General features: G+C 19.6%; 1 protein-coding gene across 1 annotated transcript in view; it reads left to right on the plus strand.

The window, feature by feature from the left end:
- Bma-unc-79 (uncharacterized protein) overlaps positions 1-12,876 on the plus strand; it is a gene marked incomplete at both ends in the record, with an annotated part of 34,926 nt that overhangs the window by 6,232 nt on the left and 15,818 nt on the right. The window contains 13 exons of the mRNA XM_043077584.1: positions 2,823-2,983; positions 3,167-3,406; positions 5,219-5,274; positions 5,937-6,066; positions 6,316-6,367; positions 6,802-6,970; positions 8,479-8,571; positions 8,955-9,099; positions 9,609-9,772; positions 10,236-10,340; positions 11,190-11,279; positions 11,598-11,788; positions 12,491-12,614. Coding sequence (XP_042933518.1) covers positions 2,823-2,983; positions 3,167-3,406; positions 5,219-5,274; positions 5,937-6,066; positions 6,316-6,367; positions 6,802-6,970; positions 8,479-8,571; positions 8,955-9,099; positions 9,609-9,772; positions 10,236-10,340; positions 11,190-11,279; positions 11,598-11,788; positions 12,491-12,614 — 1,720 coding nt within the window. The remainder of the gene's footprint in view (positions 1-2,822; positions 2,984-3,166; positions 3,407-5,218; positions 5,275-5,936; positions 6,067-6,315; positions 6,368-6,801; positions 6,971-8,478; positions 8,572-8,954; positions 9,100-9,608; positions 9,773-10,235; positions 10,341-11,189; positions 11,280-11,597; positions 11,789-12,490; positions 12,615-12,876) is intronic.

A 12,876-nucleotide genomic window follows, 5' to 3' on the forward strand; every position in this document is an offset into this window, starting at 1 on the left:
ACATTTTTTCTTTCTTTTTTTTTTTATTAATATATTTGATATAATATTATGAGATATCATTTATCATAGAATTATTCTATATTTTAGTTTTTTTTTTTTTCTTATTTATTTTTTTGTTATTATTATTGGTTTTTTTTTTTTTTGATTTTATAATTGATGTTTGAAATTTTATACTTCAATTTTAACATAATTAATACATTTAATTCTTGTAATTTATTAATAATTTTTTATATATTATTGTAATTATTTCATTTTTATTTTTAATCTCATTTGAAAAATATAACAGACAATTTTTTTTTTTTTTTTCATTTTCATTAAGCCTTTTTTGTTTTGAATTTCATTAAGTATTGGTATTAAATTTATTGGCTTTCAATCATTTCAGTTTGCTATTAACATTTTTAATTATTCCATTTATTTTTGCTACAAAATATAATTAACATTTTATTCATTTCATCACATTCCTATTTGTCATATTTTTTAAAAAAAAAAAAAAGAGGAAGAAGGATTTAAAAAAAAAAAAAGAAAAAAAAAATTGTAATTAACGAATAACTAAAAGAGAAGAGAGAATAAAATTTTAGTTTTGTATGATTTTTGCTAGATTTTTTATTGTGAAATTTCACTAGCAGAAGTGTAATTTGTGATGAAAAATGAGCTAAATGTTCAATTTGAACTAAAATCCTGAAATTCTGGAAATTTGATGGAATTTGATTCCTACATCTTAGAGCTTACATAAGAGCTAACTAAATCTCTTATTTCAAGTAAAATTGATAGCGAAATGAGCAATGTTAGGAACTGAAATAATATCTTGAAATTTTTATTTTTTCTATTATCAATATTTTGATCCAATATAAGCTTATCATTTACTACTCTTATCTTATCAAATTAACATAAAAGTCATAAATCAAATTTATCAAATTTTAATTAAGCAAAATATCATTTATGAAAGCTAATATAATTTACAAATTGAACAAATAAGCATTTTTTTTTTTCTTTAGTATAAAAATTTTCTTCTTTTTGCTTTTTGCTGCATAAAATTATTGATATATGTATTTGAAGAAATTCAAAAATAAATTAATAAATAAATCACTCAGTGCTTTTTTATCTGATATTATTCTTATAGAATTAAAATAAATGCAAAATAAGCAGCAATTGATCAATCATTTGATGATAAAATGTGTAATAGTGATTTATTTTTTGATGATTATTTTAAAATAAAATGACAGTTACGAATGTTTTGTTTAATTTTAAATTTAATTTTGATTTGTAAAATTTCTCAGTTCTTCTCTAATTATTTTCCACAATTTATTATTTGATAAATAGTATAATAATTTGCTAATGAATGTTGACAGATTTAGTATTAGTCAGTGGTAATAAATAGTTCGATGATTTTTTGCAAAAAATTAAGCTTTAATAAAATACTAAATACTTTATAATCTAATAGACTAATACTTTTTACATCAAAAAATAAAAACAAAAAGTAAATCATTAGGAATATTATGAAGTGAAGCATTAAATATTTAAAAATTCAATTTAAAAATAGACAAAGTGTTATTCATTTCTCTAAAACATTTTAGCTCTTTTCTGTTTATTTATTCATTTGCTTATTTATATATTTATTTCATTTTCATTTTTTTAGCTTTTCTTTTTTTGAATTTATCAAATATTGCAGTTTGCATGTTATAGGTTGATCTTTGAAAAATTTTCAGTTTAAGAAAAAAAAAAAAAATTCTTATTTTAAAAATACATTACATATAAGTCTTAGTTAATTTCAAAATTTTCCGTTTTTCTTTTTTCTTTTTTTTTTTTTTTTTTTTTAAAGAAACAAAAAAGATAATTTATATTTTGAGCAATTTTTTTTGCCCTAAGATTTATTTGTATACATATAGCATTTTAGGCTTTTCTTTTTGCTTTGCATTTGCATTTACTTTATAAATAAATTGTTGATAAATGATAGTTATTAATATTAAAATTTTCCAATAAGCTTTGATCATTGTAATATATGTGACAGTCATTTTTGGTGTGACATTAAGTGATATCATTCATTGATGAATCATTCTTATTGATTTTATATTCTTGAGGAAATGATTGAAATAAAAGTACGAATGGTATAATTAATAAATATGAAAATTGAATAATAAATATGAAAATTGACAACAAAAAAAAAAATTTTTTTTGAATTATAATTAATGTAGTAGAATAATTTTAATGATAAAGCAATATCAGTGTTAAATGTTTAATGATAAAAAATTGTCTTCAATTCATTTACTTACTAATTTTTGAAATTTTAACATTCACATAAGTAAAATACACATTTGTCCTCGAAATTTGAAAAATTCATTTATGAATGAAGCAAAATTAAAATAGTATTATTGATTAAATTTTTAAATTATTACAAGAAATTACTAGTTGATTTTAAGTGCAATAATTAAAGGATTATTTGAAATTTACATCAATAATAATTTACTTCCATCCGATTGCATTTATTATTTCCGGAATATCCTAATAAGCTCAGATGGTGTAATTTTTCATCTTTTTCATGATTGCTATTTTCAAGTATGTCTGAAAATTTTTGCATGCTAAAAATTCCGAAAAAAAAAAAAAAAAAACAGTTGAAGTACACAATATTGATGTTACATTTGCATTTAAAAAAAAAATTTTTTTTTTTGAAAAAAAAAATGGAAGAAGAGGAAGAAATAAATTAGGAAATGATTGAATATATTTGCAAAGATGATAAATTGCAGCATACAACATTTTGATTTTCTAAAATATCACTTCAAATTTTTTGAATTTTATATACCAATAAAATTATGCATATATTATAGATTTCTGAAAGAAATGCCACCAGTACCAACAAGCGCCTTCGAGCGTTATTGTCCCACATTGAATCGAGTAACATTATATCCAAATTTAAACTATTCCGGACTTTATTATGGAATAATTAATTTATTAGATGTTTTTCAACAAATTTCATCCTCACATCTTGGTAATAATCTTTATTATATCAAAAAATAAAAGTAAATAATTGATAATTTTCCAAATTATCAATTATTTGATTTTCTTGATCAATTCTTAGAAAAAAAAAAAAAAAATGCAAAAAAGAAGTAATAAACTGATTTCTTATTATCATAAAATTTATATTTTTTTTAAAAAAAAAAATAAATTTTAGCTATTGGTGATGCAATTCTTGATACAATGAAAGCTTTGTATTTCTTTCTACAACGTGATATTCTCGAACAATTACCATTTTTATTAGCTTCTCAACTTGGTATTTTACCTGCCGAACTTGATAAAAAACTTGTGCATCTGATAAGCACCTGTTTCATTCCATTTATTTTGATACCAAAACAGGAATGCTTTTCAGTGCCAGCTGTTCTAATGATGATACTTCAGCATTCGACCGATCTCAGTAAGACCTTCAACTTATCAAGTTGTTTTTTTTTTTTTCCTTTCCTCAGACAAATACTGATAACTATATCGTTATCACTATTATTTTGATCAATTATCAATCAACAACTGCTACTATAATTGAATTGATTATCAAACTTGTTGTTATCAATTCACTATTATTAAATTGATAAATTTGCAAAAGCAAAAATAACATATAAATTCTATTTATAAATTTTTACAATTATAAAATGATTGTGATGTTAGCAACACTTCAGTTCAATTTAATTTATAAATACGATTGAATAGTTATAAATTGGTAGAAACTAGCAATTTTGCTATTCATTAGAAAGAATTCCCGGAAAGAATATGTGATTCAATTATATTTCAATGCTTTTAAAAGAAAGAAAGAAAGAAAAAAAAAAAAGATACAAACGATGAAATGATTTGCCTGAATGAATGAATGGATGGATTGCATAATGAAAAATACTAATTTTATTATGCATTAATGCATGAAAACTTAATTGGAACAATAAAAAAAAAAAAAAAAAAGAATTGTGAAAAATATTACTATTAATTCTTAGAAAGAGAGAAAAAAAGAGAAAGTTACCAGCATTTTAGTTAATTTAATTTATTTTATTTTTACTAGAAATTACCAAAATTATTATATTTTAAAGAAGCAAATTCAAAAAAAAAAAAAAAATCAATTTTTTTCAAATAATTATGCAAGAAAAAAAGGAAAATTTTCTGTGTAATATTTTATTGATTAAAATTTCAATTTCAGCAGATTTTCAATTGTAAAATGATAAATAATACATTTTATGCAACTATAATTAGCAAAACATACACTTATTAATTTGTATTTTTCATTCAAAAAAAGAAAATTCAAACTAAATTATAAAAGAATGAAAAATTAATGATAATAATAAAAATTAAGTTTACATTTCTTCCAAACTTCCAAAATATTTTTCCAAATTTCTTCTAACATTTAAAATATATGATGCAATTATAAATTGGCAATGTTTTGTTTTCATTCAATTCTAAAATTATAAATTATCAAGATATTATCATCTTTAAGTTTTATTTTGCTACTTATGAAAGGAAAAATTTTAATTATACAAATGGGAAACGTATATTATAAAAGTGAATGTTTACTAGCTTAGATAGCTTTCTCTGCTAATTTGAAAAAAAAAAGATTTTTAATAAATTATAAGAAAGCAATGACATATTATTACTATAAATAGCTACCATAGACTTAAATATATCAATGAAAGGAATCATTAAGTAGAAATAATTTCTATTAATAAATCAATTTTAATTTTCGTTACAGTAATATTATAAATAAAAACATGCTTATTCATTGCTAATTTCGTTTTAAAATTTAAAATTAACCTTAACTTTTTTTTTTTTTTTTTTTTAAAAAAAAGGCGACAAACTCTTGTTTTGATTTATTGTCTAAAAATATATGCAATTTTGGAGTATTAAAAATTTTTTGTGGTTTTTCAAAGACAAAAAAAAAAAAGATAAGACAAAATGAAATGAATATAAAATGGATGAAGGAAAAAAGTTAAATTAAAAATTTGATTAAAAAATAAAAAAATGAAAAGAAAAAAAATTGTCAGATGAATTATATTTTAAAAAAAAAATGAAGAAAATAATGAAATATAACATTTTCATAATGCTTTTTTTTTTTTCATATAAATATTTTAAAAATGTTTTAAATTAACTCACACAAAGTTTATATATGTTTTTCTTGTTGTTTTAGTTTTTATTCCGAATATTTTTATTAATTTTAAATTATTTTTAAATATTATTTTTTATTTTTCATTTTCAGGTCTTCATACACTTTTTATCGAAAATCTTTTGGCACAAAAAGAAAATGTTTACAGGGTAAAAATACATTTTAATCTTTTTATTAGTTTAATTTATTATTTTAACTTATAAATTACATTTGCTTATGTCTTTCTTTTTTTGTTTCATAACGATTTATGCAAATATTTGACATTTTATATTAGTATACATTTCTCATAAAAGTTAAATTATACGTTTCACATTTTGCATACGGATTTTACTTTCTATCTGAAAAAAAAAAATGTTAAAAGTAAAATTTTCTCAAGAAAATATATTCAAATAATTGATTAATTAATTTAAGCATCACATGTAAACAACAAACTATCTTAGCAAATAAAATATATAAACAAATAACAAATAAATTAGTTCGTTTACTGATTGATTAAATGGATAAGTAATCAGAGAAATGGAATGAATTGATAAATTTTTAACAAAAATAAATGCTAATTTTGACTTTTATCAATAAATACAAGTGAAGTAAGGAATAAGGAATTAAATAAATAAAACTAAGTAAGTAAATAATTAAATAAATAAAATGACTAATAAATTTTTAACAAAAATAAGTGCTAATTTTGACTTTTATCAATAAATATAAGTGAAGTAAGGAATAAGGAATTAAATAAATAAAACTAAGTAAGTAAATAATTAAATAAATAAAATGATTAATAAATTTTTAACAAAAATAAATGCTAATTTTAAAGGATATGATATTAGTATTATCAAAAGGTACAAGTGAAGCTCGTATTGCTGCTGCAAATTTATTATTCCATTATTGGCCAATTCATAATAAACACATATTACATCGTAAATCAATTCAATATCGTATTCAAGGTAGAATTAAATTTTTAAAATTTATTATTTAAAAAGGAATAAAGCAAAAAAAAAAAAGCAAAAAATTGGCTTTGCTTAATTTTATATGAAAATTTTAAAAAAGAAAAAAAAAAAACTTTTTTTTCCTTCTATTTTCAAATGATCAATTAAGAAATTAGATGGAAAATTTTTTCTGTTAAATGAAATCTTTTTATTGTTTATAAACTTTCTTGTATTTTTTACATAAAATTAAAATAAAATATTTTACAGCATGGACATGCATACCATGTCAAAATACCAAATGTGTGGATAATGAGCCAAGGTAAAATATAAAATATACTTGGAATAATTTCATAAAAAAATACTTGAAATAGTTTCAAATGCTTCATTTATTTCTTTTTATTACTATTATTATTATTATTTTAAATAATAAATTTATTAAATTTTTTGCTATATTAAATTTATTCTTAATTAATCAATATTTCATTAAAAAATTATTGAATGATTATTATTATTATTATTTATAATTCCATGATATTCTATTCTAATTCATAATTTCTATATTATTTCCATTATAAAAATAAATTACTGATTGAATAAGCAAACAAATTATTCGATAATTTAAATATTATTTTAAAATTTGATTAATTATAGAAATTAGAAATTTGTTACGATTAATAAATGATATTTGGTGTTTTTTTTTTTTTTTTTTTTTTAATTTTTAATTTCATTTTGAATTAAAAAATTTTTTTTCAGTGTACGATGCTGCTTTGATCCATTAATTTCAATAAAATACGGTGAGACAGCACCGCCAATATCACTGTGTAAAAAATGTGCTGAAATGATAGAAAGTGATGATAAGATAACAACGATACCAATTTGTATGCCAATATCAGCATCGAGTAATGTAGTTTGTCAAAATAAGGTAAACTGATTAATCTCTTTCTTCGCTTTTGATATTTTATTATAGCTATTAATATCATATCACTTTTTGTTTGTTTATTTTTATTTGTCTATTTATCTGTTTACAATATCTTATCACTTTTTGTTTGTTTATTTTTATTTGTCTATTTATCTGTTTACAATATCTTATCACTTTTTGTTTGTTTATTTTTATTTATCTATTTATCTGTTTACAATATCTTATCACTTTTTGTTTGTTTATTTTTATTTATCTATTTATCTGTTTACAATATCTTATCACTTTTTGTTTGTTTATTTTTATTTGTCTGTTTATCTGTTTACAATATCTTATCACTTTTTGTTTGTTTATTTTTATTTGTCTATTTATCTGTTTACAATATCTTATCACTTTTTGTTTATTTATTTTTATTTGTCTATTTATCTTTTTAAAATATCTTATCACTTTTTGCTTGTTTATTTTTATTTGTCTATTTATCTTTTTACAATATCTTATCACTTTTTGTTTGTTTATTTTTATTTGTCTATTTATCTGTTTACAATATCTTATCACTTTTTGTTTGTTTATTTTTATTTGTCTATTTATCTTTTTACAATATCTTATCACTTTTTGTTTGTTTATTTTTATTTGTCTATTTATCTTTTTACAATATCTTATCACTTTTTGTTTGTTTATTTTTATTTATCTATTTATCTGTTTACAATATCTTATCACTTTTTGTTTGTTTATTTTTATTTATCTATTTATCTGTTTACAATATCTTATCACTTTTTGTTTGTTTATTTTTATTTGTCTGTTTATCTGTTTACAATATCTTATCACTTTTTGTTTGTTTATTTTTATTTGTCTATTTATCTGTTTACAATATCTTATCACTTTTTGTTTGTTTATTTTTATTTGTCTATTTATCTGTTTACAATATCTTATCACTTTTTGTTTGTTTATTTTTATTTGTCTATTTATCTTTTACAATATCTTATCACTTTTTGTTTGTTTATTTTTATTTGTCTATTTATCTGTTTACAATATCTTATCACTTTTTGTTTGTTTATTTTTATTTGTCTATTTATCTGTTTACAATATCTTATCACTTTTTGTTTGTTTATTTTTATTTGTCTATTTATCTGTTTACAATATCTTATCACTTTTTGTTTGTTTATTTTTATTTGTCTATTTATCTGTTTACAATATCTTATCACTTTTTGTTTGTTTATTTTTATTTGTCTATTTATCTGTTTACAATATCTTATCACTTTTTGCTTATTTTTATCTATTTATTTACTTGCTTAATTGTCTTTTTTTTTTTTTTTTTGCTTTTTAAATTTGTTGAAATAATTAATGATCTTTTAGGCTAAAGTTAATAATCTTTATCTTTCTTTCTTTGGTATTTTACTTTTTTTTAAAAAAAAAAAAGTTTATTAAGAAAAAATAATTAGTAATTGTTTAAAGTTTTGTAATAATTTTATCAAAATCTTACTTACAAGATATCATAATCATAATAACTTTTAAAGGGTTGTGAATCATCAAAACGATTAGCTATAGGTATATGCTTTTCTGAAGATTGCATCCGATCACATCAATATGTTCCGTTACGACTTTGTCAGGTATCTCTTTTTTTTTTTTTTTACCTTAAATAAATAAACAAATAGAATTCGTTCAATTAGGCAATTTTTGACTATGTAAAATTGTTGTTAAATAATTACTTAATTATTCATTATTAATTTCACTATTAATTTAAAATGATTACTCATTATTTTTTCTTCAGATTGCCTAAATATATCATATTTTTCCAATTGTCTAAAAAATTTATCAAATTTAATTTTCAATTTAAAAGCTGGTAGATAAAAGAAATGTGAAAAAAAAAAATGCAAATCTTTAAATTTCTAATATGAATTATTGAATTTTTTAAATTGTCATAATTATAGATAATTAAAAATCAAGAATATTTTGTAAAATTTTAAATTGAATTTTTATAAATTTAATTTAGGAATGTCTTGATGCATTACATAGTGTTAATTGTAAGGAACATATTAATCATCGTAGTATGAAATGTGCTTGGGGGACAGAACTTGAAAGAGATATTGTCGAAGCGATTGTTAAACTTTTAAAAGAAACTTCTGCTAATTTAGAAGGTTTTTCTTTTCTATTGTAGTAAATTCTAAAACTGTTTTTTTTTTTTTTTTTTTTTTAAATTTTACACTTTTTAATAATTCCAAATTTTGTCAAGATGATGTTAGAATGTTGAATATTTGCAAACTTTCATATTGAATTTATAAAGTAAAATTATATTAAAATTAGAAATTAAATTTAATTATATGACACTTCATGCATAACATTTAATATTTAAATGCCAACTTACAAAAAGTTGCTCTATTCAATATTTCATTCTGCTTCATAAAAATAGCATAATTAATTAGTAAATTATTAATGATCAACAATTTTTTTTTTTTTGTTTTGTTAAAGAAGCCATTAATTATAGCTGTTAATTTAAAAAAGATGATTAAATTTATAAAAGTTAAACAAAAATATTGCAATAAATTTTGATATAATATATTTTAATATAAAATAATTTTTCCAATGGTTACAAAAAAGAATTAAAATGAAATTTACGTTTTCTTTTTTTTTTTTTTTAATACTGAAGGATCGGAAACTGAGGGTAAAAGACCGAAATGGTTACGACAATTAGAAGGTGGTCATACACTTGGCCGTGACATTGATAAAATGGCCGATGAACGAAGAGCATTAAGTCGTTTTGGTATTTGGCTTCTTGCGACAATCTGTCCACCTATACCAGAAGCTAGACCGGTACTATCTTCAATTTAAAATTTAAATTATTCATCAATTATTTTAGAAATTTAAAAAATTATTTTAGAATTTTAAAATTATTGCTTTTATAATTGGATATGATACCTGTTGTATTTATAATAAATAAGCTAAATATGCTTATTAAATAAAATGAAATATAATATATTAAGCAAACTTGAAATGATTTTTTAATCTATGAATAAATTTAAATAATCAAAATTTCACTCAAAATTTTTAGGAATTGTAAAAAACTTTTAAAGAAATATTTGTCAAATGTAAAAAAAAAAAAAAAAAAAAAAAAAAAAAAAAACAAAACTTTTATTTTTGAATCATAAAATAATCAATGCGAATGAATGAATTTTCATTATGAAATTAATAAGAATTAATTGATAAAAAAAAAAAATTTTTTTTTTAAAAATTTAAAAAAAAAAATTTATCGAAATATTTTTTTTTTTTGTTTTAGCAAGCGATTGCTTATATGATGTCAATGTTATTGCAATGGTTTGCAACTACTGCTCTATTACCTAATGATTCCATTGGTGCTGCATTAGAACAACTTAGAACTGATGTAAATTACACTGATAATTTTATTTTATCATTTATCACTCAATTGATTAATCCTTATCATTTGAATTATTTAATGATATGATATGATTTCGAGTAAATGAAGATATTAGTTGAAAGAAAGTAAATTTTGCACTGATTAAGAAAATCAATAAAATCAAACAATGTCATTAATTCAAGTACTACTCGTAATCTTATCATGATAACACACTGATAACTGATATAAATTTCTAATTAAAAGAAACAAAGAAAACAAATTCAAGTTGTTAATATATTTATTTTATATCATATGCAATGTATAACTGATCGTTTTGTGAATATATTGCTATTTTATATTTACAAAATTGCAAGCTTTAAGATAAGGAGAGAGAGAGAGAGGGACAGAGAGAGGGGAAGAGATAGAGAGAAGGAGGGAGTGAAGGATGAATAATAATTATTAATAATGTTAAAGGGAAAATAGGAAAAAATATATTATTACTTTAATCTATCATTTCATCTGAAATGAAATGAAAATAAATAGACTGAAAATTTTGTAATAAAAATATTAAATATTTTTTCAAATTAAAAAAAAAAAAAAAAAAAAACGACAATAAATGCATGATAAACGAAATAATTTAATAAGAAAAAAATTAATTATTTGCTTGAAATAAATTAATGATCGAATTTTCCTTTTTTTTTTTTTTTTTTTTATTTATATTAAAAATGAAAATAAATAATAATTGATGATTGCATAAATAAGTGATTTCTCTCTTTTTTCTTTTTTTTATTTTATATTTAATATTTTAAATTAAATATGTATGTAAAATTTAACATTTATATCAATTAATGAATTATAAGTTTTTCTTTTTTGCAGTTTGTATTAGATTGGATTAATTTGGCAATTATGAATCATTATGAGAATTTTGTTGAAACTTTAATGCCAAATCCACCAGAATATGCTCAGGTGATTCTCTTTTACAAATTGTATTTTAATTACAAATTAATGATAGTATTTTCTTTTTTTTTTAAATTGAAAATTAGGTTTTTTTTTTTTTATTAAATTAAGATTTTTTTTTTTTTTTAAATCAAAATTAAAGTGATTGATATTTAACTTAAATAATAGAGTTATTAAAATTTTAAAATGTTGAATGGTAATATTATTTAAATATTTTGTTACATTGAAAATATTTGTGGAAGAAAAATGTTCAAAATCAATTTATTGCCAAATAATGCAATGCATTTATAATTTAAATAATTTGAATTATTTTTTTTTTCCTTTCAGGTTGGAGGCATCTGGGATAGACTTTCAACAAAAAAAGAACAAATGCGTGATGGACTTTATAAGTTATTAGCAATAATGCCGTATGATATTATCACGTTGAGTACGTGGAATCGATTAATGCCACAATGGATGCAAAGTATTTGTGATTTAATGGAAGATGATGATTTTTCTGAATTTAAAATACTACTCAGGTATTATTAATTAATTAATTAATTAAAGCATTTGTTTTATTTTTACAATTAATTTAATTAACGAATATCTTTTCGATATGATTTTTCTGAATTTAAAATACTACTCAGGTATTATTAATTAATTAATTAATTAAAGCATTTGTTTTATTTTTTACAATTAATTTAATTAACGAATATCTTTTCGATATGATTTTTCTGAATTTAAAATACTACTCAGGTATTATTAATTAATTAATTAATTAAAGCATTTGTTTTTTTTTTTTACAATTAATTTAATTAACGAATATCTTTTCGATATGATTTTTCTGAATTTAAAATACTACTCAGGTATTATTAATTAATTAATTAAAGCATTTGTTTTTTTTTTACAATTAATTTAATTAACGAATATCTTTTCGATATGATTTTTCTGAATTTAAAATACTACTCAGGTATTATTAATTAATTAATTAAAGCATTTGTTTTTTTTTTCTACAATTAATTTAATTAACGAATATCTTTTCGATATAATTTTTCTGAATTTAAAATACTACTTAAGTGTTACTAATTAATTAATTAATTAAATAATTAATTACGGCATTTATTTTGTCCTTCTACAATTAATTTAATAAAAATAAATATCTTTTCGATATAAACATTCATTTTCTATATTATCCTTAAAATAATTTGCAAATTTATTTTTTAAATGCTTTTTCTTTGTAGCAAAATATTTGAACCAGATCTACGTCCATTACCATTCAATGATGAGCAATTATATCAGTTCATTACTGATCATTTGATAACAGGAGATGAAAAAAGTATTTCAAATGCGCTTGATTGGATTTATGTGATTTTTTTTTTTTTTTTTTCATTTGATTAATGCAAAATTATAAATTTTTGGAATCAGTTAAAACTTTTTTATTCAAATTTTGAAGAGATTAGAGTTATTTTTAAATTTATAAATTTTTTATTTTTTTTAGGCTATTTTTAATTTATTTTCTTTTTAAATTTATAGAGCATTTAATAGAAATATCAAAATGAAATAAATTTATTGTTATCATTTATTTTATTCAATTTTTTAAAGGAAATTTTGCAAAAAATGACAAAAA

The sequence above is a fragment of the Brugia malayi genome (genome assembly GCF_000002995.4).
Source record: "Brugia malayi strain FR3 genome assembly, contig: Bm_v4_Chr1_scaffold_001, whole genome shotgun sequence".
In the NCBI taxonomy this organism is placed as follows: domain Eukaryota; kingdom Metazoa; phylum Nematoda; class Chromadorea; order Rhabditida; family Onchocercidae; genus Brugia; species Brugia malayi.